Source organism: Vespa velutina, chromosome 18 (genome assembly GCF_912470025.1).
Source record: "Vespa velutina chromosome 18, iVesVel2.1, whole genome shotgun sequence".
Lineage (NCBI taxonomy): Eukaryota > Metazoa > Arthropoda > Insecta > Hymenoptera > Vespidae > Vespa > Vespa velutina.
In genome coordinates this window covers 1,437,178-1,464,526 of record NC_062205.1, presented here as the reverse complement: position 1 = coordinate 1,464,526, position 27,349 = coordinate 1,437,178, and the positions used below count along the sequence as shown (strand labels likewise).

Genomic DNA, 27,349 nt, shown 5'->3' with positions numbered 1-27,349 from the left:
TAATGAATCTGATTGTTAATTTTGAAAGTGGCCTAATTCCTTTCTTGATAAGAAAACGCATATTATTCACTTAATAATTGCCACTATTTTAATAGGAACTATAAATTACAATAACGTCGATGAGAACGAATTGCCATTATTGTTAACAATGAATTCTTATTGAAAACATCATTATAGCAATTTGCACTTAATGATTACACAGAAACATAATTTTTGCCAGGCGCGTATTTGCTTCCATAGTCTATATCGATAGCTTTCGATGGACGCATATGTGCGCTCATAGTATTCAAAGGGTTAATGGTATCGCTACAACACGATTTATCTAATTGCGGCGATTCCCATGGTAATAGAAAATTGTACATATAGTGAAAGTTGTTGGTTACTGACTATGTGTCTATTGAGTATATGAATACTGACTATAAATGACTATATTGACTACAAACGAATATAAATGACTATAAATGACTTTACTGATTATAAATGACTATAAATGGCTATAAAGGTTATAAAAGACTATACTGACTATAAGGATTACACTGACTATAAATGACTTGGTCCGACCCTTCCAGTTTAGCCCCGCCCCTCCTAGGTTAGCCTCGCTCCTACTAGATTAGAACCTCCCCCTACTAGATTAGATCCGCTCCTTACTAGATTAGTCCCGCCCCTTGGAAACTTGGCCTAGCCTACTACTAGTTCAGCCCCGCCCCTTTTAGGTTAGCATCGCCTTTTGGATACTTGCACCCCTTTTAGATTAGCCCCGCCCATTGGATACTTGGCTCCGCCTCCACCTAGTTTATCCCCGCCTCCATCTAGTTTATCCCCGCCCCTGGTATATTTGGACCTGCCCCTTGGATACTTGGTTCCCGCCCGCTGGGATATTTGGTCCCGCCTCCAATTATTTTAGCACCGTCCCCTGGTGTATTTGGCCCCGCCCCTTGGATACTTGGACCGCCCCTTGGATACTTGTTCCGTGCCCCCTGGGATATTTGGCCCCACCTCCAACTAGGTTAGACACGCCCCTTGGATAATTGGTCCCCGCCCGCTGGGATATTTGGTCCCGCCTCCAATTATTTTAGCAGCGTCCCCTGGTGTATTCGGCCCCGCGCCTTGGATACTTGTTCCGTGCCCCCTGGGATATTTGGCCTCACCTCCAACTAGGTTAGACACGCCCCTTGGATACTTGGTCCCGCTTCCTACTTTTTTTTTTACTGCTACTAGTTTAGCCCCGCTCCTACTAGTTTAGCACCGCCCCCTGGGATATTTGGCCCTGCCCCTACTAGATTAGCCCCGCCCCTTATTAGGTTTTTCTCGCCCCCTGTGTATTTAGTCATTTTTTCTCTCTCCTTATATATATATATATATATTTATATATATATATATATATATATATATATATATATATATATAAAGAAATATATATAAGGAGATATATAATATATATTTATCTATATAGTTATTTATCTATATATTATTTATATATATATATATAATATGTATATTTATAAAATATATTTATAATAAGAATATTTATATATGTAGTAATAATAATGATTATAACATATATATAATATATATGTTTATAATAATATATATTTATATTAAAAATATATATATATTTATCTGTATAACTCTATATCTCTATAAATTATTTATCTAAACAATTTATATATATATATATATATATGTATATATATATATATGTGTATATATTGCTCTCTTTCTTTGTATCTATATATAGATATATAGATGTAGAAGTATGTATACATGTATAGGTATATATCTTTAAAACCTTTCAATTTCTAAGCCGTCAAGCTGATATCGACAAATCGATTGACCCGATTAACAAAAAAAAGTGCCCCATTGTTTCTTCGATTCCTTTTTTTTCTGTTCTTTTTTTTTTCGTTCATTTTTGCGATGACACAAAGATAAACAAAGAAGAAGAAAGGAAAGAAAAAAAGGGAGAGAGAGAGACAGAGAGAGAAAGAGAAGAAGTAAGAGATAAAGTTATGACGAATAGTTCAAGGAAGAAGATTAGCCGATTAGATTGCGTTTTCGTGGGATAGGAGACACATGGCATTTCCTAAAACGGAGCCTGACGCTCAGAATTATCTGACATTGCACCTACATACCTATACATTTACATAACCAGGTATGTATGCACCCATCTATGTATCTATATTTCCTGTCTCTCTTTTATCACACCCACACATAAATCGTAGTTCCGTTCTATACTTTCGTATTCGATGAATAAAGTTCGAATTTAGGAACTCGCGTAGGAGGAGTTTTAGTCTGACTCACGATATAACTTTTCTTTTTTCTCGTCCATTTAATTTTTATCATTAGATTTACAATCTCATTCATCGATTAAGTTAATTGCTGTTTAGTCATTATTTATTTTTTGTTCTCTCTTTTTTTTGGGGGGTACGACGGTTTTCAATCGAAAGTAAAACTTAAGTTACGTGGGAATACGTCAAACTTAATTTCACGTCGATTCATAAAAAGTAGAATATAATTATATTTATATATATATATATATATATATATATATATATATAATATATTTACGTATATGTAGATATATTTTCAATCGATAATTAGTTCAATTTCCAATAGTAATTAGAATAAAATTCATTGAAAGTAAAATCACTACGTATGCGTAGATATATATATATATATATATATATATATATATATATATATGTATATATATTAATTCTTCGTTTGGTATTCGATTTGATTATTAATTGTTAAATATCACGTGTTTAACGATTATTCCCCTTTATAAATGAATAAATTGAACTACGAGATCATCATGCGTATAAACGGTCATGTTATAAATAGGATTGGATATTGGATAAATCGATTTTCTTTCGTCTCGTCTCGTTTAGTTTCTTTATTTCGTTCCTCTTATCTCGCGATTTCCTTTCTTACGTCAATCTGTTGGTTGAACATTTGAGGCCACTAACCTCAAACCCACGCGCCAACAGCGCCATTTTAAAGTAGATCGTAGTACGAAGAATTTACACGGGCTTATTGGATAACGTTGTATTTCTTTTTTACCGTTCGTCGATATTATCGACAGAGTATATGTCGGTAAATCATCGTTCGAGTATATCAAGTTTTAATAATGCATAATAATAATAATAATTAAAAAAAAGAAAAAAATCAAAAAAAAAAAATAAAAAAAGAAATGAAAAGAAAAAGAAATAAAGATTTTTTTCATTGATAAATATAAATGATTTCTTTTAATTAATTAATTAATTAATTAATTAATGTCTGTTTGTTTATGTTGAAACGAATTTTGTTTCATTTTCGAAAGGATCTCTTTTTCTTTCTTTCTTTTTTCCTTTTTTTTTTTCAAACTTACCATTGCTATAGACTTCCGCATTAACCAATGTTTCTTCGTCGTCGGTGTCTGGACCAATTGAAACTGGAGTGTAAACGATAGAATCCCTCGACCTCATTCTTCAATGATTCACTCGAACGATTCTTCTTTCTCTTTCTCTTTCTTTCTTTCTTTCTCGATGCATTCACGTTAAATCTAAAATATAAAAGAATAGTAATGTAATTTAATTGTTACGATAATGATTGATATTAATAAAACAATTAAATCAATTGGTTCGTTATATTTCATCTTATCATTTATACGTAAATCTATGAGCTGAAGAATTAGATAAATAGATTATTATTTTTGTAGAAAATTTTGTTTTGTTACGTCAATGAATATCTCTTTTTTTTTTTTTTTTTTTTTTTTTTTTATTAGATTTATTGGTCGCAATTTTTCTTTACTAACCTATAAAAAAATGTCTACTTTTTGTTCGTACATATAGAAAATAATTTCGACGAAAATCAGATATATTAATAATTATGATTAAAATTAAATTGAAAAAAAATGATTTGAATTCTTGTCTTTGTGAGGACAACACTTGAAACACAAAAACGTACAAATTCGAAAAAAGGAAAATTCAAAGTTCCCGCGCGACGTCTGCGCACCGTTCAAATGAATCAGCACGCCAAACATAGCACTTGTCGGTGTCAATTTTCTTATATTTTCTTAAGAATTGTAATTGAATAATTTTTTTTCTTCTTATATTATTATAATTTAACGATAAGATCGAAGAGAAAAATAAATCAAAGTGAAAAGAGCTTCTATTTCTTTTATTTTTTTTCTTTTTTGTGAGTTTCATCTATTAAATTAATTCCAAGGTTCGTCGTAAGAGTGCTCTGTCGTAAAAAAAATTCTATTCGGCCATTTTTGCCGGAGCGAAAATTCAAAACTGTAAAGATAAAATTATGGGATAGAATTTCAAATTATAAAATGATCAACACGAACAATTATATTTCCACGATACGATCGAATTTCATGTAAATAAAAAGCTTTTTCGAAGAAATTGAACGTCATTCATTTTTTCCGGTAAGTTTTATCAACTCGTTGATAAATTATATTCTTTTTTTTTTTTTTAGGAGAGGAGGATCGTGTCAATGTTCAAAGTTCAAGTCAATGATTTGCAAATAAGTTTAAAGAATTGTAGATTTGTACATGTAAATAAATCTTATTGATGAAATTAAATCGCAATTGTATGAAAATAAATTGTCGCGATAAGAAATATTTGAAAGAGAGAGAGAGAGAGAGAGAGAGAGAGGTTATAATATCGCGCGCAAAAAAAAAAAAAAAGAAAAAAAAAGGAATAAGTTAAAAAATAAATAAATAGTTATAAATATAAATAAAAATTAATAAATAAATAATTGCTGTTCATTGACATAATTACATTGACACCGTACATTGGATCCGTATTAAATCGAGCTGGTATAAAAAAAAAATTTTTTTTAATTCGAAAGCTTCGTTTAAAGAAAAAAAGAAAAAAAGGAGAAACAGACTCTTATGAGTCCTGTCGAAAATAATTTTGTACGATGAGGAATGTTGTCATAATTACAAAAAAAAAAAAAAAAAAAAGGTTTATTATTTATATAATTTATGATAAATAACGATCGATCGGAAAAATATTAAAAATCGTAGAATATTTACGATTCGAAGATTTTTTTCGAATGAACGAATTTTTGTTTAATCTTTCTTTTTGTTTCTTTCCTCTTTTTCTTTTCTTTTCTTTTCTTTTGTTCTCTCATCCCTCAGCCTCTCAAAGAGCACCATATCGTCTAGGATATCGTCATCGTTTGTTTATCCATCAGTCCTATCTCTTTTCATACAATCAAACGTATCTTAGTGTTTAGCCTTAGATTATTTCGATCGTATCTTTGTCGTGTCGTTAGACACGTGTGTTCAATTCAGATTCCCTTCTAAATGATTATTTATTTAATCCGAATTATTTCGATCGAAATCATTTTGCTTTTGTATCTTCTTTTTTTTCTTTTCTTTTTTTGCAAAACAAATAAATTAATGAATAAAATAAATATATTCATTCATTCATTAATAAAATATTGTCAATACAAATGATAAAATATATATTTGTTAATAAATATTATTTATCAATGGAAAATCATAAAGTATAAAATTATAACAATATAAATAAATATTGTTAATTAAATATTTATTAATAATATAATAAATAATGTAATATATCGTTATTAACACATCGTTGATCGATATATAATAATAACTGATATCGCAATTATTGAGATTTTATCCCAATTATGTTCATGATTTGAATTAAAATTTTTATTATATTTTTATAATCATTTAATTATTGAATATGAATATATATATATATAATTATTGTAAATTATAGTAATAATTGATTATAAATTATAATAATCATTTATAAAATATCTATATATTAAATATGAATTAAAAATAAATATTACAAATTTAGGAAAATTGAAAATATTAGAATTATTATTCTAATATTAGTATAAACATTAATATAATAGAAATATTAAATTTAATAAATTAAATTTAATTAATATCAAATATAAACAATATGTAATATTTTATATATAATTTATATAATAAGACATATGTATTTGCAAAAATGAGTATATTTGTGAATCGGCCAATAATGTGTTAATAAAAGAGATAAATTAACAAATTCAATCATCGATCCAATTTCGATAATCCTCTCTAATTTCTAATCTGATCTGATCTAATCTAATCTGATCTGAATCATTTGTAATTTTTTTTCTCCATTTCTTTTTCTTTTTCCTTTCTTTCTTTTCTTTTCTTTTTTTTTGTTTTCTTTCTCCTTTACGTTTTCCTTCGTGCGTATCGACGAAATCGATTTATTTTCGCGGGTAAAGTTTCAAGACAGCGCCGCCGGTTTTCTTCGCGAGTTTACGTTTACGGATTTCCTTCAGCCTTCGGGATACCAAATCTATTTTGGTGTAACGGCAACAGACCAAACGGTTGCCGACGCCGTCATGGACATACGGATAGATAGATGTCGTCGTTCGTCGAAGATTTGCTCAAATAAATTGAAAGAATAAAGGAAGAAGATGATAAAGAAGAAGATAAAGAAGGAGAGGTAGAAACAAAAATAAAGAAAAAAGAAAGAAAACAAAAAAAAGTCACCGACGAACGATCGATTTTCAATAGATCGATCTACTTGTACATCTATTTGATCATAGATTTACCATAAATGATATTAAAAAATTTATGTATTTTGTTATATATTTTATCGATGATTTTTACGCGAAGAATTTTTTTATTGTTTCATTTATCTTTCAATATCTTTCTCTTTCTTTCTTTCTTTCTTTCTTCCTTCGTAATGTAAATTTTTGAAATTTTTCTTTTTGTTTCCAATATTTGCCTTTCGTCGATTAATAAATTAATCATTGAATTTAGACTTAATTTATATTATATTATAGCATATTATATGATATTATAAAATTTATATTACGTTTTATAATATTTTATCGATGATATCAATGGGAAAGAATTTTTTTTTGTTTTTCTTATTTGTTTCTCTCTCTCTCTCTCTCTCTCTCTCTTTCCTTTTTTTTTTTCTTCTTCATCTTCCTCTGGGAACGAATTCTTATAATTCTTATTTTCCTTTTTATATACTTTTCATTCGTCGATTAATAAATTAATCATTGAATTTATATTTCATTTATATTATATCATATTATAATATTAATATATAATATGATAAATGAATATATTTAATTTAAATCATGTTATATGATATTACAAAATTTATAATACGTTTTATAATATTACATTGATGAAATTCGAACGAAGAATTTTCTTTTTTCTTTGTTTCCTTTTTTTTTGGTTCTTTTTTTTTTTTTTTTTGTTTTTTCTTCTTTCAGGATGAATCTTAGAAAATTCATTTGCGTTTTTAATATTTGCATTTCGTCGATTAATTAATTGATCATTGGATTTAGATTTAATTTATATCATATCATGTTATAATATTAACGTAATATGATATGTCGAATAAATTTAATTTAAATCATTTTACATTATAATAGACGAAATTATATTACAATATATTATAATCAGATTATAATCGTTTATGGACGATATTCATGTGTAAATCATGTCGAATTTAAAATACGATTTAAAAATTCGCTCTATTAAAGAAAAAAAATGTATACAAATATTTAACATCGTTTTTAGTTAATTATTATAATTAATCTGTAAAAAAAAAAGAAAAGAAAAGAAAAAAAAAGTGTAAAAGATAGAAACAAAAGGAATGTAAATAAAATTTTAGTTGGTAACTGGGGTCCATTAGAATTTAGGGATCGTCTGGCTATAATTAGATAAAATCGGGCAGCAGATACACGTGCTAGCCGGAAAGCGTTTTGGTTCGCAGGGGGTCTGCTCTCGACTTTATACTTGGAACGCAAAAAGAGAAAAAAAAAAAAAAAAGAAAAAGAATAAAGAAAGAAAAAAGAAAGAAAGGAAAGGGGTTGCACTTTCTTTGTCCTATTTTTCTTTTCCAAGATTTTCAAAACCTCGTATTATATTTTTAAACTCTTTGACTTTCAACCGTCTAAATCCTGAAATCCAAATGCCGTAGAATTTCAGAAAGAAAAGGGGGAAAGAACTTCCTTTCGATTGTAGTTCCTTCAAAAGTTTTACTTCGATCGTAACCTTTCTATCATACAATATTTTTTGTTTGATCTTTTTTTCTTTATCCTTAAATTGATATTAAAATTAAAATACTTTTAAGTGAACGTATTTGAAATTAAATTTTATTTCGATTGTAATGATTTACAAAAAAAGAGAAAAAAAAAATTATTGAAACTTATATATCTCAGTTATCAAGGATAAATAATAATTAATAATTGATTCATGTTAAATGGATAATTACTTCTTTTTTTTTTCTTTTCTTTTTGTTCAAATTAATCTTAAATTAAAATACTTTCAAGTGAACGTATCCGAAATAGAATTTTATTTTGATTCTAATAATTAATTAAAATTTGCACGAACGTGAAATATCATCGTTTTAATTATTAATTTCAACGAATGTATCGTAAAATCGAATATTTTGAATATACAAAATAAATGTGAATTTCATTTTGATTGTAATACTTTGAAAAAGAGATTATTATATTTCGATAGTCATGAATAAATAATTAAATAATAAAAATTAATAATTAACAATTGATTCATGTTAATAAATAATTTCTTCTTTTCAAATTACTTGTAAATTAAAATACTTTTAAGTGAACGTATCCAAAATTAAATTTTATTTCGATCGTAATACTTAAAAAAAAAAAAAAAAAAAAAAAAAAAAACAAGAAAAAAAATATTAAAATCGAATATCTCGATAATCACGAATAAAAAATGAAATAATAAAAATTAATAATTAATAATTGATTCGTATTGATGAATCAATTTTTATTGTTATTTTTAAAATTATTTTCAAACGAAATTTGCACGAACGTGAAATATCATTGTTTTATTATTTTTATATATTTTTTATATATATATATATATATTTTTTTTTATTTCTTTTCTTTTCGAATTACTTTTAAATGAATTTATACGAACGACAGGACAACGTAAATATATTTATTAATTTAATCGTACGTTCAAGTATTAACTTGACGAACAAAAATAAAAAAAAAAAAAAAGAAAAAAAGAAATAAAAAAAGAGAAAAAAGAAAAGAAAAAGAGCAAAAGCAAAATCAAAAGACAGAGGCACAGTAACTCGTCGAATCTCTTTAAATTGCTTTCAACGTAAGAACAGAAAGGAAAAAGGAATTTTCCTATTCTTAGATCCACGCATCCGTCTCTCGAATCCGATCTCCTTACTTTCTTTCTCTTTTTCACAGTAGAAACGAAAGACTTCGAATTTTTTCTTCTTCGTTTTCTTTTCCTGTTTTTTCTTTTTTTTTTCTTTTCTTTTTTTTTTTTTTTTTTCTTTCTTTCCTTCTTTCTTCATTTTTTTTCTCTCTTTTTTATCGTCGACAATCAAATCTCTACGTTTTTTTTATGGCCAAATAAATATTAAGAAATTTCCAATAAGTTTATAATAAATAAATATATGTTCATCTATGTGTTTATCTATATTATAAAAACAAGTTTATCCTATTTGATAATCAATATCGAAATGTTATTGAAAAATATGAACGACGAACGTTAACGTCGCTTGTAACAACAATGGCGATTCACTGACGCCTGAATTTTCTTTTTTTTTCAAAAGGTTTGATTAAAGTTTTATTTTTATATATTATTTGAAAATAATAAAAAAAAAAAAAAAAAAAAAAAAAAAAAATAAATAAAAATACATCGAGTTTACAAATCTTCAACGCGAAACACAAAGGAAGAAAATTCTTTTCAAATATCTACAATATTATTAAAATATTGTTATTTATATTATATTTCAATTTTTGTTTATAAAATCTCAAAATTTTATCCATTTACGTTAAACGATATTGATTAAAAAGATTAAAAAAACAAAAAAGAAAAAAGAAAAGAAATGAAGAAAAAATATTATCTTCAAAAAAATAATAATAAATTTCTAATTTGAACGATAATAAATATAAATTTAAATAAAATTAACATTATTTCATTTCAATTGTATGTTTGTGTTTGTGTTTGTGTGTGTGTGTGTGTGTGTATGTCTATGGACATATATTTTTTTACTTACTATATCGTAGATTGTTTACAAAATCGAATATATAAAAAATTAGTATCATTTTTTCTTTCTTTTCTTTTCTTTTAAATTACGCACACGAAATATTTTATTCGTGGCTGATAAATAATTTTACCTTTTTTTTTATTTTTTTTAATTTTTTTATTATTTTTTTTTTTTTTTTAATGTAAACTCAATGCATTTTATAACGGGTGTGTCAATGTATTCACGCAAAAATATCTTTAAGTTTCATGATTAAGTTAATGTAATATATATATAATACGTGTGTAATATGTAAATATATTTTTATATAACTATATAAATATATATATGTAACAGAGGTATATATTAATTTAATGTACGTTATAATTAATATATATATATATATATATATATATATATATATATATACATTTATATATATGTATGTAAAATACGTATATAACATGTAAATATATTTTTATATAACTATATAAATATATATATGTAACAAAGACATATATATATATATTAATTTAATGTATATTATAATTAATATATATTTGTAATAGATATATATATATATATATATATATATATATATGCGTTTCTTTTTATGGGAAAAAAAATGAAACGATTAAACGTAAAAGCTTCGCACGATCGTTCAGGATCGTAGAATGTTGAAAAGTAACGTGGGACAGGAACAGACAAAATATGTTTGTACATCCGTTTCATTCTCTTGATCTTGTCAATGAATTCTCACGTATCATTTATATCAACGAGCTGCGTTATAAACGTAGTCAACAACTCATCTATATGTATAAGTACATAAAAGTATGTATAGATACATTATATACATATATATATATATACAGGGTGTCCAACAAACATAGGATCAAATTTATACTATTGCGATCAAATGGATGAAAAAAGTTCATATAAACTTATGTTTGCTTTTTAAGATATTTATGATTTATTTCCATTCATCGAATTAGCAATTGCCAAACTCTTTCTTTCGTTTTTATTTCTTTTTTTTTTCTTCTTCTCTGAACTTCTATTCATGTACTCACACAAATCGAATTGATTTTATATAAGCATTTATATAAAAATAGAAAATGAACTTAGGGTATCCATTTACTATTTACTATTATTTTCAATGCAATTGATATATTAGAAAAAGTTCGGAAAATCATTAATTCGACAAATAGAAATTTGCATTTTTACGGAGGGAGGAATTTTTGTAACATTTCGTATAATTGTCAGAATAAATCATAAATATATTTTTTCGATAATCCATTTTTCGAAAATATATTTATATGAACTTTTTTCATCCATTTGATTTCATTAATACTTAATATAAGTTTGGTCCCCTATGCTTTTTGTACACCCTATATATATATGTATATACCTAGGCATACTTTATTAATAAATAAATCCTTGAATTTAAATTTAATTTATATTATATCATATTATAATATTAATATAATATAATATAATATAATATAATAAACGAATATATTTAATTTCAATTATATTATATGATATTACAAAATTTATAATACGTTTTATAATATTTCGTCGTTAATCGAATTAATGCATATATTTTTTGGTTTTCTTTCTTTTTTTTTTCTCACTTTTGTTTTTATTTTTTTTATTTCTTCATCCATTTGATCTCTTTATTTCTTAAAAACTTAATAGTTTTTCTTTGAAAAGTTTTTTCATAAAGTCAATAGGATCGAAGATATTTGACGACATCCTTTTTACAAAGGCGACACCCTATATATACGACGTTTAGAATCACTCGAGCTTATACATCTATTTATAAAATTATAACAACTGTATACAGCTGATCGTCGTCGACGATCAGCTGTTCGAGGTATTACGCTCGAAAATTAAAATAATACAATTTTATCAACTATACGTTTTTGTCAAAATTATAATGATTTAATATTTCGTGTGATCGCAGAAATTAATTATCGACATGTATGTATGTACGTAAAATGAATATTTACAATAAATTTATCGATATATAAACAAGGATTATAATTAAAATTGATAATTGACAAAAATAAACAAATAAAAAAAAAAGAAAAAGAATTATAAATATAAATAATTTTTATTATTTTATTTTTTATTCTTTTTAATTTTTTTTTTTATTTTAACTTTAATTCGTAACTCCCAGTGTACTCGATAATCAAATTACGCCGGAAGTTCAACATTTTTTATTATTATTATTAAAAATGTGAAATAGTTTTTGAAAGAATGTTAATGAATAAATAAAAAATAATGATAATAATAATAAATAAAGATATGAAATAAAGAGAATCCGATTATTAATTTCTCGTGTGATTATTCGATATCAATTTATAAATAAAAAATAAAAGAAGAAAAAAAAATATATATATATATACATATATATATGTAGATATATATGTACATATACAAGTGCGTACATTAAAACTTGACGAATTATTTCAAAAAAAAAGGAATTCTTATGAAAATTTCGATGAACTTCATTTTACATCGTATCAGTTAAAATTCGAAATGAATATAAAATTCGAGGAAAAAATTTTTCTCTCATTTATAGTACAGTATATATGTATGTATGTATGTATGCACATATGTATATATGTATGTATGTATGTATGTATGTATGTATGTCCTACGTCTTGCTTTTCTCTCTCGTGATCCTAAGTTGAACGAACTTGGCTTCCATCGACTAAAGCAGACGCCCTCGACGCATCTTTCTTGCTATCTCTTTCTCTCTCTCTCTCTCTCTCTCTCTCTATCTCTCTCACTCATTTTCTCTCTCTTTCTTTCTTTGGCGATCTTCCCCTCGTGTTACTAATTCTCTGCCCTTCTAACTTGCACACGCGTGCTCAAGGAAAGTTCTGCATATTTAAGCTCTGTTTAACGAATGGTGGTTTATTCTCACCGTGATTTGAATAAGTAACGAGGACGAATCCAAATCATCGATATTACATTACTACTACTACTATTATTAATACTATTACTATTACTACTATCACTATTACTATTACTACTACTATTACTATTACTATTACTACTACTACCACTATTACTATTACTACTACTACTACTACCACTATTATTATTATTACTACTACTACTATTACTACTATTACTACTACTATTACTACTACTATTACTGCTACTAGCTCTTTTCTTGTTTTATATATATATATATATATATATATATATATATATATATTATATCCTTATAAATATATTATATATAAATTATAAATATAAAATTATATATATAAAAATAATATATATATAAATATATTATTTTATGTATATAAAGATATAATATATATATATATATATATATATATATATAATAGTAAATATATATATAATATTATAAATAATAATAATAATAATAATATTATAAATAAAATAAATTATAAATATAAGGATATTATATATATATATATATATATATATATATAAAATAGGAAATTCTAAAGACAAGGATTAAGAAAATTTTGATAAAAATTTCGAATTGTCGAACAGTTTTTATTCTTTAGAATTTTTTATCTTCTTTGTTCATTTTCTTTTTCTTACAGTTCTCTTTCTTTCTCTCTCTCTCTCTCTCTCTCTCTCTCTCTCTCTCTCTTGTTTAGTATCTCTATTTCTTATTAACGAATATAATTTATGATCTTTCTCTTCCTCAAGTAGGAAGATTTTTATGGATATTTTTCTTTCTTCTTTTTTTTATCCGGACGTTCCTCTACTCGCGAGTAAATTCAATCCTACTTGTCTCCCTCTTCACACCCCTTTTTTAAGAGCATCCCTAGGGATGAGGTACTAATGGAAGGAATGGGTATATAGCTCGTACGCGTGTTCCCCCAGAAAAGGGGATGAGCACGTGCGGCACGTAGCGAGAGAGAGATCACCAAGGTAAATGACATTTCTATGGGGGGGATTTCTCGTAGAAATTAAACGTAGAAGAAAAATTATTCGTCAACATCCGTTCATATCGTTTAGTCGAAAAAAGAGGACAGTCTCGAAGGGAAAATATAGGATTAAATATAATAATAAATATATAGATTATAATGTTTAAATATATAGGATTAAATATAATAATAAATATATAATAAGAAATATATATATGTATATATGTATATATAAAGGAATAAATAATAGGAAAAATAAATAATAACATTGAGTAAGAAAAATCGAAGAGAAAAATTTGAACGATTGATAAAAGAGAGTAAGAGAAAGAGAGAGAGAGAGAGAGAGAGAGAGAGAGAGAGAGAGCAAACGATATTAGCAACGATCAATCATTTTCTTTTTTGAAATCTCGCAAATTTATTTCTTAAATTTTTTTCTTTCTTTTAACTGTTGTATGTTTTATTTTTTTTTATTGTTTTTCCTTTTCGTTCATTATTTATTTATTTATTTATTTTTTTTTTCATTATTTCCATGAAAATAATTTTATAATTAATACGAGCGATAAGAATAGTTTGGGACGATTTGATGATAATGTTAATTTTATTATTTTTCAAGCGTCTTATTTATATGATAAAAGAGAAAAAATAATTTTTTACACGTAATAAATTCGAAATGATCAATGTCTTTTTGTTTGAATATCTTGTAAATTTATTTTAGTTGCTATGTATATATACAAACGGTATTTAAAAATTTTTTTTTTCGTCAGCATTTTAAATAAATGCGACGAATATTTTAATAATATATTTCCATTTTTCCAATTCTTTCCTTTTATTCTTCTTTCATTCTTTCTTCCTTTCCCATTTTTCTTTTATAATTTCTTTTCTTTTTTTTATATATATATCTTTTTTATTTCTGATAAATAAATCTTTCATTCAATGAAAGATTTTCATTGAACGAATGAATTTTATTTTCATTTCAACGAAATGAAAATAAAACATCGAATGTAATTTCAAGGACAATCATAATATCATCATCCTATTAAAATTTTTTTGTTTATATAGGTGTATACCGTACGTTCCTATAAAAAAGAATTTACTTTTGAAATAGCACGTGGGTCTACTATATCCCCCAAATGGCTATAACCCTCGTAAATTCGTCCTCGTGTTAATCAGGGGTGTGGAGGCGGAAGGGAGAAGAGGGTGGGCACGTGTGGGAGGAGACGATAGAAAGAGAGACAGAGACAGAGAAAGAGAGAGAGAGAGAGAGAGAGAGAGAGAGAGAGAGAGAGAGAGAGTGAAGGTGGGTGGAGTGGAATGGGGTGGGATATTATGGGGTGTTATGGGATGAGGTGGGTTGAGAAAAGGGAGATTCGTCTTCCTGATTGTAAAAGAAGTATATTCCTTGGGTTTTTCACGATAGGATATAGAATAGGATACACGTTTAAACGACGTAGGGGACTTTGGTTAGTACACCTCCGGCTGTTCGCGAGGGGTTGCGTGTTCTCTTATACGGAGACTTGACGAGTGACTATTGGGTGCCGATAAAAATAGCACCCTAGAAAAGAAGAAGAAGAAGAAGAAGAAGAAGAAAAGGAAAAAGAAGAAGAAGAAGAAGAAGAAGAAGGCGTTGGTACCTAGACGGATATGCAACAAGCATTAACATGAGTTTGAGAGGAGAGAGAGAAAGAGAGAGAGAGAGAGAGAGAGAGAGAGAGAGAGAGAGAGAGAGAGACATTGAAATTTAGGTGTAACGTCCCATCCCAAAGAAAGAAAAAGAGAGAGAGAGAGAGAGAGAGAGAGAGGAGTCAGCGTCTTGGTACGCGAAGGAGGAAGTTCTATTTCCGCTCAGAATTGTTTCTACGTCTTTCTTTTTTCTTCCTCGTCATAGTCGAGAAGACCGATATTCATCGTCGGGGAACAATTTTAAAAATGGAATCATTTTTCTTTTTTTTTTTTTTTTTTTTTTTTTTTTAATCTTTTATTAATCTTTTTCTTTTTCTTTTAATGTTACTATCTAATATAATAATATAATAATATAGGAATGAAAAATGAGAGAGAGAGAGAGAGAGAGAGAGAGAGAAAGTATAATAGTGACTTCTTTGAAAGTATCCCTCGTTTTGTATTAATATTATTATTTCTATTGTAATTTTAAATTACTTATTTGATTTTTCATGATAATTTTTCTACGATCACTTAGATTTTAAGATTATTGATCTAAATATCTTATTTAATAATCTTATTATTTCTATTGTAATTCTTTATTGCTTTGTTTTTCTTATATATATATATATATATATATATATATATATATATATATATATATATATATATTTATATAATATATTTTATATGTACTATATATAATATATTTATATATGTATTATATATATACAGACACACACATATATATCAGTAAATAATGCAAATTATTGTATCGTCATTTATATTAAGAATCTTAATCTGAATATTTTATTACAAAATCTTGTTTTGTTTATAATTTTATATATATATATATATAATATATATAAAGAATGAAGTTATTAATAGATAATTAATCAATAGATAATAAAAAATCTTTGTGCTTTCGTTTTTACAATATCAAGAATCTAAATCAGATGAATTAATCATTGATAAATAATAAATAATAATAATAATAATAATAAATAAATAAATAAGGAGAAGAAGAAGAAGAAGAAGAAGAAGAGGAGGAGGAAGTAAAAGAAAAAGGAAAAAAAAAATTTATTGTCGTCGACTTATTCTAATTTACTACGGCCTTTCTAAGAATTCGGAAGATCAAACTTAAAGAATAAAATTAGGTTTTTTCCCTTTCGAATTTAGAATTAGTCGTCCTTCGGTGTTCGTGGCACTTAAAGAATGTGATCAATTTAACGTTCCGATTTAAGACTACCACCCCCCTCGACCTACCCAATCATCCCCTTACCTATCTCTCTCTCTCTCTCTCTCTCTCTCTCTCTTTTTTTTTTTTTTTTTCGAAGTTTTCGCAAACGAATCTCAATCGTGCCTTTTAAACGTACTCGATCGTGCGACACGCCAAACTCGTCGAGTATGGAACGCAAAGTATTTATTTCTAAAAAGAAGAAGTAGAAGTAGAAGAAGAAGAAGTAGAAGAAGAAGAAGAAGAAGTAGAAGTAGAAGAAGAAGAAGAAGAGGAAGAAGAAGTAGAAGAAGGGATTAAGATAAGAACTACGTGCGGAAAGACGAAAGGAGAAATCTAGCATGCGAAGGAATAATCGTACAAAAGCTTCTCACCGGTATGTTTGTCGGGCCCCCAAAAATAGAGCGTCGTCTCGTCTCGTCTCGTCTCTCGACTCTCGTTTCGTCTCTCTTCTATCTTCTCTCGTCTCGTCGTATTTCGTCTCCGGTGTCTTTCGTATCTTTTATCTTTTCGTCTTTTTCTCGTTGATGTACTACAGTTAAATCTATCTCTCGAACACTCTCGTCCGTCGTATTCGTTAGTACACCAAAAAAGGAACACTTATCTTTTTTCTCTAACTATCTAACTATCTATCGATCTATCTCTTTCTTTATTCGATATTTATCCTTTTTTTATTTCTTCGAAAGAAAGGATCTACTATCTTTTCGAAGGTCTTTTTCGAAAAAATTATCAACGATATATCTTACTCGAATAATTTTCCTTTTGTTTCTTTTTCTTGTTTTCCTTTTTTTTTTTTATTTTTTCTTTTTTTTCTCTTTTTTTTTTTTCTTTCGTCAAACGATGAAAAGGCAGATAGAAAGAAAAGAAAAGAAAAGAAACGAGAGAGAGAGAGAGAGAGAGAGAAAAAACCGATTGGCTTCGAAAAACAAAAAAAAAAAAGAACAATCGATCGATCGGAATGAATATATCGATGAACTAACGAACGAATTTATGGAATAAATATTAATATTTAATTAATTAATTAATTAATTGTATTGATTGATTGTTTGATTGATTGATTGATTGATTGATTGATTGATTGATAATAATAATAATAATAATAAATAAATAAATAAATAAATACAGGCTTAGACGTTTGCGAATACTGAATGAGAATTAGGATTTGAACTATTTCTTAGCACAAACTTTTTCGAACTTTGTTGTACCGCACAATTTTAGAAACGAACGTTTTAACGTTCTGGAACCGACTGCAACAACGGATCCAAGGTTCACTCTTCTCACCAGGGCCGTCACCAAAACGTTGCTTTTTCCTCTTCCACGAGCTTTTTACCCCTCCGTAAAGCTTACCCGCTTATACATCCCTTCTCCATACTAGTTCCCCTACTACTTACTTACTCACTCACTCACTCACTCTTACACTTACTCACTCACTCACTCGCTCACTCATTTACTCACTCACTCACTTAACTTACTTACTTACTTCCCGTCGAACTATTCGGGATTTTCTCGTCTCAAAGCCGGATGTGCCGTCACTATCTATACCGATCCTCGTATTCTTCTTCCTCAGCTCATTTTCATTCTCTTAATACCGTTAGAATTTATATTTGGATTTTTCTTGTACTTCTTTCTTTTTTTTTTTTCTTTCTTTCTTTGTTTTTTTTTTTGTTTTTTTTTTTTTTTTTTTTATTTATTTATTCATTTATTTATCTTCCTCCCTGTTTCCTCCTATTCCTTTTTTTCTTTTTATTTTCTTCTTACACGTTCGATCGATATTATCGCGGTAATTATTCTTACGTATGTGAAACAATTAAATGAATAAGAATTTAATATGTTATTCTTACGAATGTAAAATAACAATTAATTAAGTAAGAATTTAATTAAGTAATTCTTACGAATGTAAGATGATTAATTGAATATTTAACAATTTAATATGTAATTCTTACAAATGCTGAACAATTAAATTTAATTTGAAAAAAGAACATAAGAAAATATCATTACGATACATATCATCGTAATATTTACGATATCCTATCGATAAAATTAATTTTTTTAATAATAATTTTTTTATTTTCATAGGAAAAAGATTTAATATTAGTTGAATCTAATTTCTTAAAGAACGTTAATAAATTTTAATTATATTTTTTTTTGTGTTTTGTTAAATGATACATTGCCTAGTATCATCTTATCCGATGAGAAATCTTGCAAAATATAATTTAAGAAATGTGTACATACGCAATATTGAACAAATATATTATAATATATATTTATGTCATAAAGATTAAAGAAATTTTTCTAAACTGGTATTTTAATAATCGTATCATAAATCAATTTAATTTTTCGTATTTATTAAAAGAATTTATGTAATGTAAATATTATTATGTTATTTATCCCAATACAATCATATTATACTAACAATAAGTATAATTTATAAGTATATTTAAGGAATATAGAAAAGCTTTGAATTTTAAATAATTTTGTTACAATAAGACGAATTAAAATCAAATATATATTTTTATGTATACATTTTATATATATGTATATATATATATATATATGTATATAGATTATAAAGGATTAACAAATATGCATGTTGACGAAATTTTCCTTGTTTTTGTAAACTGGTCCCCAAGCACCATACTTCTTATCATTTTTCATATATATATCTTGCTGATTTTGAGTTTGTTTCTTGGATGCATTCATTGTACGCTTATCGTTATCCTTCCTAAGTAACAAAATAAAAAATATTCGATAAAAGAAATATTCTTTTTTTGACGTTTACAAAAATTTTAAATTAATATAAATTTCCATTGAATATTAGTATGAAATATTATTATTGTATAATATTTTTTACAAATATATAATGTTTTATATTACAATAATGTTTTTTATCTAATCAAACTATTATTAAAAATTATTATAAATATAATACATCAATTTGATAAAATATATATATATTATTATTATTAAATTAAATTATATGTATATATGTATATATACATATAATATGTTAATTTTGAATTATGTTCTCTCAATAATCTAATAATTAAACTATTATTGAGAATTATTATAAAAATAAAATATTAATCTATTACATGTATATATATGTATATATATATATATATATATATATATATTGTTATTATTATTAAATTAAATTATATGTATATATGTATATATACATATAATATGTTAATTTTTAATTATGTTCTCTCAATAATCTAATAATTAAATTATTATTGAGAATTATTATAAAAATAAAATATTAATATAAATGTATTATATATATATATATTTTATTATACTGATATAATCTTGTTATACTGACTTGATTTCGTGATAAGGGCCCATGATTTTTGACCCGTCGATATTAGTGTACACCATAATTGTACCGTTTAATATTCTCCTCTCACGAACAGCTAATCAGAAATTCGAAATATGGGTCTTTTGAATTAGTAATTTAGTTTATCAATTTGAAATTGCTAGACTACACTGATAAGTAATGATTCGATAACAGCTTCCTAATTTATGACTGGATTAGTTGCTTAACGTTGCGATAATAGTCAATCCTTTGTCTTTGTAATAGATAACTAAAACATATTGAAAAATATTTCGGAATAAATTTATTTGAAAATAATTAATGTTTGATTATTTTTTTTTTTATTATTTTTTTTTTTTTTTTTTTTTTTTTTTTACTTACTCTACGGCACGTGATGTAAATGGACGAGAACTAATAACTCCAATCGGTTGCCAGTATTACCACGACGACTTCCTTTGCGAGTCCGAAGATTTTTTGCCAATCTTTTTGTGGGAGAAAAAAATAAAATAAAAGAAAAAAAAAAAACAAATAAAAGCAGAGAAAAAAGATATATTAGTAATAGGATTATTCCTTTTTATTTATTCGATTCAATTGGTTTAAAACATTTTTAAATCGTTATTTTATATATATATATAAAAAAAAAAAAAAACTTATCAATACTTATATAACGAAATATCAATAAATAATGTATAAGCTTGCAATTATATTAAAAACGATTTACAATTGTGAATATATGAATAAATAATATATTAATTTATAATATAATCAAATACAATATGTAGACGTTTAATTATTTATACTGATCAATTATATTACGTTATTGATATTTTATCGTAAATATTGAAATAATATTTTATATATGTATTTATTTTATAAGAAGAAAAGAAAGAAAGAAAAAAAATACACTGATAGATAATTAATAAAAATTAATTAAAAAAATGAGAAAAATACATTGATCGTTTCAAATTCAATATATATATATATATATATATATATATATATATGTGTATATATATTACTTTGATTAATTATATATATATAGTTTTTTCTTTTTCTTTAAATTGAAGCAGATTTATTTTTTTTTATATTTTTTCAAAATGTAATAACATAAAGGACGAATAATTTTTATCTGATAAAATATTAAAAAATTTCTTCCATTTTTTTTTCCTTTTTTTTTTTGTCGTACGTTCACGCCTTTCGCATTAATCCATGACAAAACAAAATGATCCACGTAATTTAGAAATTGATAGATCAAGCGGAAATGACGAATGATAATGTATTTTCTTCTTTTTCTTTCCTTTTAATTTGTTTGTTTGTTTGTTCGTTTTTTTATTTTCTTCTTTTTTTTTTTTTCATTCTTTTTTGTTCTTCCATATTTACCTGACACTTGGTAAAAACGTCGGAGAGTTTCCTTGACAATCTAGAACCTTGCACCTCATCGACACATAGATCTTTATGATCTTAGCGAAAAGAAAAAAATCAATGATCACTTATAATCGTTATGAATCGTTTGATATTATATTATTCGTAAAATCGTTTTTCAATTTTCAAGAATTTATCTGAAAAATGGGGACGTTCGCGAAGAACGGTCTGATGAAATTACGCGTTATTCGTTAATCTTTAATTATAATCTATGAAAAGAAACGAGAAAAAACAAAATCAAATGTTGAAATTTGTTTATATTATTAAACGAATGCTTCGACTAAACTCTTCGAAGTGGACTGCCAATCTGTCGCTTCTTTCTACCTGCCTTATACATTATCACCGACCGACCACTCCTTTCTTCAACTGGCTGATCAACTAAAGGATTTTAAATATGGTGGAAGACAGGGGCGTAACAAGAACGGGTGATCAAGGTAGTTAATAACAGGAGTGATTTTTGAATTATCTTTTATAACTGTCTCAGTTGCTCGTTAAAGAAAAAAAAAAAAGGAAAAAAAAAGAAAAAGAAAAAAATCTTTAACAAATTTATAAACTATTTATTATTATTAATAATAATATAAATATAATTAAATATTTGCTCAGAAATTATTTATACAGAAATTATATCGTATCATTGAAAAATCTCTGACGATTTATGAACTTTATTTATTTATTTCTTTCTTTTTTATTATTAATATCTTTACTCACAAATTATTTGTAATATCATATTATTAAAAAAAAAAAAAAAAATATATATATATATATATATACGTATTTGTTAGGTTTAACATTTTATAAGGATGAGTCCATCGTTGGCGGCCATTATGATTCTGTCGATGACGATTTCATTTATTCAAACTTTGTTTTCACGACATTTACCTGATTACATATATATATATATATATGTGTGTGTGTGTGTGTGTGTGTATATATATATACGTGTATGTATATATATTTATGTGTATATATATTTGTGTGTATATATATATATGTGTGTGTATTTGTATGTGTTGTGTGTATGTATGTATGTATGCATATATGTATATATGTATGTATGTATATGTGTGTATAAATTTAACACGGATACTGAAATAAAATGTTAAATATCGATGAAATATTCTCGATTAGTTTCGAACGATCTACTGGAAAATTTTTTTGCTAATTGTGTAGTTCGACGAACAGGGCCGTATTAATTATAAGGCAAATTACGAGCAATATGTTTGGGGGCGGGGGGGAAGGAGGGGAAAGGGAATATTTCTTTATTCGCCGACATTTTTAAATCTTACCTTTTACAAATAATAATATTAAAAATAATTTGGTAGATAAATGTGCTAAAAACAATGCTAGAAAAATGAAAGACTTTTAATTCTTTTTATTATTATTAATTATTTTTTTCTTTTTTTTTTTTTTCTTTTAAATATTAAAATTTGTATCAATTTATTTATTCATTCATTTATTTATTTTACTTTTGCTTTAATATTAAAATTTGTACCAATTTATTTATTTACCTTTTTCTTCTCTTATTTTTTTTTTCTTTTTTTTCTTTTCCTTTAAATGCAAATATATGCATGTCGCACACGTAAACACAGAAAACACAGAAACACAAATACGATGTTGTGTTATTTTTGTCTTATTGAAATGTATTATTACGGAAATATTTTGACTATTAAGCTCGCATTTGTTATGATTTGCAAAAATTAAATGACGACAATCAGGAAGTGTTATTTCTTTATGCGAATCGAATTATAACAATTAAATTTTTTTTTCTTCTTTTCATTGAACGATCCAAAATAATTTCTATTTCATTAGAATCGCTTAGAATCGTCGTTGATACGTATAAAGGATTTCTATTTTATCTTAATAGACGATATTTTATTTCGAATTATATTTGTCTTTTAATTATATAAAAAAATTAATTAAATCGATTAATTAATGTTAACTTAATATCTATCGATGCAATTTAATATCTGTATTTTGAATTACATTATAGAAGAGAGAGAGAGAGAGAGAGAGAGAGAGAGAGAGAGAGAGAGAGAGAGAAAAGAAAAAAAGAAAAATAAATTTTTCTATTCTAATTGAATGAATGAAATATAATTTTGTTTACGACAACCATACGTTTAATCGATCTATTAATAATGTATATATAATCTAGAATATATTCCTGTGACTAATGTCTTCGTATCTGATGTTTATCAAATTGTTAATGAAATAAATTGCATCATGATCTATGATTATTAATAGAGTGTATAAGATGGGGTGATAATCATTTAAAATGATTATCGTTAATTTCTCTGAAATATCTTAATTATTGAATGATCTTATTGGAAAAAATTATTAGACGATACAAATAGTTACAATGTTTAAAACGATAATTTTTTTCTCTTTTTTTCTTTTTTTTGTTCTTCCCTTTTAAACGAGAAAATATATATTTTTTTATTACATCAATTAGATACAGCACGTCATTTTGTATAAAAAAAAAAAAAAAAAAGAAAAAAAAAATAAGCGTTGAACTATTTATTACACGTAAAAGGAGAAAAAAAAATAAAAAAAAAAAAAAATTAATTATGGTTCATATCAGTAAATAATTAAATTAAAATAATTCTTGAATTAATTAATTTTTTTGAAATATATGGCTTAACACCCTTTTTCTTTTTTATTTTTATTTTTTTTATATAGAGAATTACAAATCGTATCGATTAATACATTAAAAAAACATATGATTCCATTAAAGAAAAAAAAAAAAAAATAGCGTTTATGTCGAAATTTGTAAATTAATTACATCGAATAACATCTCAATATTTTTTTGGTTTTTTTTTTTTTTTTTTTTAACAACATCAATAAATTTCTAAATACAAATATGCGTATGGTAATATTTTAAAATATCTTCGAACGTATATGGATCAATAACGATAATCGAAAACTATATTAGCTAAGATAGATCAGATCGTGAATGATCCTTTCTAACTGCTGAGCTAATTTTAGGATGAAAAATGTGACACATAATGGTACTAAAGGGCCGCCGTACTGTCATTAAATGAATCATCAGCACATGACGTTCGTATATTTCAATGAAACAAAATCGTTCGATTTTACGAAGTAGACCCTAGAGAATATTATTATTATTATTTTTTGTTTTTTTTGTTTTCCTCATTCGTTTATAAATTTATTTTAATAATCGTAACAGATAACTATACAGTGGCTTTGAGTGGTATTCGTTGAAAATTTGAAAGATTATTTCAAGGCAAGGAAAACAAAAAATATATATATATATATATATATAAAAGAAAAAGGGGTTGTCTTTTTTTTTTCCATTGTAATAGTATATATTAAATGACTGTTTTTTTTTTGTTTTTTTAACAATATAGATTAAATGATTTTTTCTTTTTTATTTATTTGTTATATATATTTTTTTTCTTATTTTTCTTTTTTTCTTTCTTTCTTTTTTTTTTTTTTTCCTTAAAATTCATTTGCAAATTCATTGTAAAGTCAATTTAGCCGTGCCCAACTATATAAATTATACATTCAAGAGAAGAAACTAGAATCTGATGCAATGTCTATTCAAAATGTTGTCATGTCGGCGGAATTCTTTTTTCTTTCCGTGTAACAATTTGTACGTCAATGTAAATGGGAAAATTTTATTTAAAAAAAGGATATCGAACGACGAGATAAGGAATTACTTATAATCTTGCATTTTAAATATAATTTCCAATAATACGATAATAAAGATTGACATAATTTCATGTAAATTTGAAAATTCGCAAATCCCAATTTTATGATTCGATTCTATCATTTTGATACATCTTACTTTATTATTTTGTTTTTCTTTCAAAATTTGAATCTATTCAAAAGATTGGACAATTCTCTGTCTTTCTTTTCGCTTTTTTTTTTTTTTTTTTTTTTTTTTTTTTTTTTTTTTTTTTTTTTTAGAAATAAATATGCCGTTAGATTATACGTTGCGTTTAATTAAAAGGTCATCTCGATCAACGTTAATCATTTATTAATAGAATAGATATATGAAATTTTGTTTTTTTTTATTTTTTTTTTTTTTATTATTATAAATTGTAAAAGTTTAATTACACCGGATTATGATAAATTTTTATCTGAAGTGACGTATGTAGGAAAATTTTGTTTGATTTTTTCTTTTTTTTCTTTTTTTTTTGAGATTACTTACAATATTTCGAGTTGCACGATTTATATTAATCTTTATCGAAATAAATTAAGAAAGAAAGAAAAAAAAAAAAAAAAAAAAGATAGATAAATATGGCAATTCATAAATCTAGGAAAAATCTATGTACATTTATAAATATATGCACGTGCATATATGTATGCGCGTATGCAATAGTGTGTTAGTAATAATTAAAATAATTATAATTTTATTTTTTTTTTTTTTTTTTTTTTTTTTTTTTTTTTTTTTTTTTTTGCATAACATTCCTCCATATCGATTTCGTTCTTTCGACTTTTATTGATGATTCCATTAAATTGCAAAAATCTTTTCTTTCCTTTTTTTTCTTTTTTTTTTTTCAATCATCTAATCATTAAATTTCTAAAAGATTAATATATTTTTTTTTTTAATTTGTAAATATGTCATTATGGATATAGTTTAATTCGAACCTATATTTATTAATGTACTCGAATGTTCAGAAAGTTCTGTGATACTAACTCTACCACGTCGTTTAATAAATTTTACAACTGCATCTAATTCACTTTCTGTAATATAAATGAATTTTCCTTGATCGTCTATTACTCCGGTTAAATCGCCTGTTTTTTGCCACTCCAAAATCTTATCGACGACGAATGTTGTCTTTTGTGAAAAATGTGCAGCCACATCGTCCAAATATATTACTTTCTTTAATTTTATATATTCCATAATGTCGTCTAATAAAACATTTTGATCCTCTTGAAAACCTTCCTCATCTACGCTAAACATCTCTTTCATTTTTAAATATTCCTCGTGTTCCTGTTTTTCCTTTAATTCTCTAAGTTTTCTAGCTTCCTCCTCTTTACGCATTTCTTCATCATGTTCCTCTTCACGTTGTTTATCCCTCTCTTTCTGTCGCTTTTCTTCTTCCTTTTTACGTTTATCCTGTTCAACCTTATCCATTTCCCTTTGCACTTTCTTTTCAGCTTTGGCTGCTAATTTTGCACGTTTCTTAGCACCAATTTTACCATCAGATACTTCAATAGGTGTATCTATTTCAACTTCGTTATTCTCTAATTGTCCATTATCATTTGCATTTATATGATCATTTGTTCCGGCATGTAAACGATGACGAACATTTCTATTACCGACTATTCGTCTAACTTGTCGACGTTCAACAGCATGATCCTGAACATTAGGTCTTTCTTTGTCTATAGCTATATAAAAAGGTTTTATTTAATAACGTTATTTGACGTATATATGTTAAAACATTGATATTATAAAAGTACCATAAGTTGTGAATAATGAAAAATTAATAAAAAAGATAATGAAACAAAATCTTACCTCTATTTCGACTAAGATATATTGTTAGTGCGGTTATTAAAAGTGTAATAATTATTACACAAAGTATTAATAATAATATATCCATTGTTTCAAATAATATTACAATATTTTCATCAAAGAGGTTATCTTTACGCAAGGAAGAATAAAGTTATTATATTGTTACTGTAGATGGCTGTGCTATCGCTTTTAATACAAATTTTTATCGAAAGATGGAGCTTCGTAACATTACCGACTGAGTAAGAATATTCTTTTTTCTTTTCAATATTTTTCTTTATTATCGACACATTACGAATC

The 27,349-nt window shown here is 25.6% G+C and overlaps 2 protein-coding genes and 1 long non-coding RNA gene across 4 annotated transcripts in view; all 3 read right to left on the bottom strand.

The window, feature by feature from the left end:
* The window catches only part of LOC124955536 (protein TANC2), a 59,195-nt gene extending 41,526 nt beyond the window's left edge, over positions 1-17,669 (bottom strand). For both annotated transcript variants that reach the window (XM_047510112.1, XM_047510113.1), the window contains exons 1-2: positions 17,210-17,669; positions 3,368-3,541 (exon numbers count right to left, since the gene is read on the bottom strand). In XM_047510112.1, coding sequence (XP_047366068.1) covers positions 3,368-3,464 — 97 coding nt within the window. In that variant the 5' untranslated portion in view covers positions 3,465-3,541; positions 17,210-17,669. The remainder of the gene's footprint in view (positions 1-3,367; positions 3,542-17,209) is intronic.
* Positions 17,670-19,322: 1,653 nt separating this feature from the next.
* LOC124955535 lies at positions 19,323-20,422 on the bottom strand. The gene is made up of 2 exons (XR_007102902.1): positions 20,161-20,422; positions 19,323-19,557 (listed from the first exon to the last, which is right to left on the bottom strand). It is a non-coding gene; the product is annotated as an uncharacterized LOC124955535 (long non-coding RNA).
* A 5,501-nt stretch (positions 20,423-25,923) lies between these two features.
* On the bottom strand, positions 25,924-27,226 carry LOC124955534 (DDRGK domain-containing protein 1). The gene is made up of 2 exons (XM_047510111.1): positions 27,056-27,226; positions 25,924-26,928 (listed from the first exon to the last, which is right to left on the bottom strand). The coding sequence occupies exons 1-2, from the start codon at positions 27,138-27,140 to the stop codon at positions 26,174-26,176; spliced, it is 840 nt and encodes a 279-aa protein (XP_047366067.1). The 5' UTR covers positions 27,141-27,226; the 3' UTR covers positions 25,924-26,173.
* Positions 27,227-27,349: the final 123 nt, after the last annotated feature.

Excerpts from the sequence above, each read along its gene's own strand:
- LOC124955534 (XM_047510111.1), bottom strand. The coding sequence starts at position 27,140 with ATGGATATATTATTATTAATACTTTGTGTAATAATTATTACACTTTTA. Across the intron at positions 26,929-27,055 it reads ATATCTTAGTCGAAATAGAG|CTATAGACAAAGAAAGACCT; the intron begins GTAAGATTTTGT and ends CTTTTTATATAG.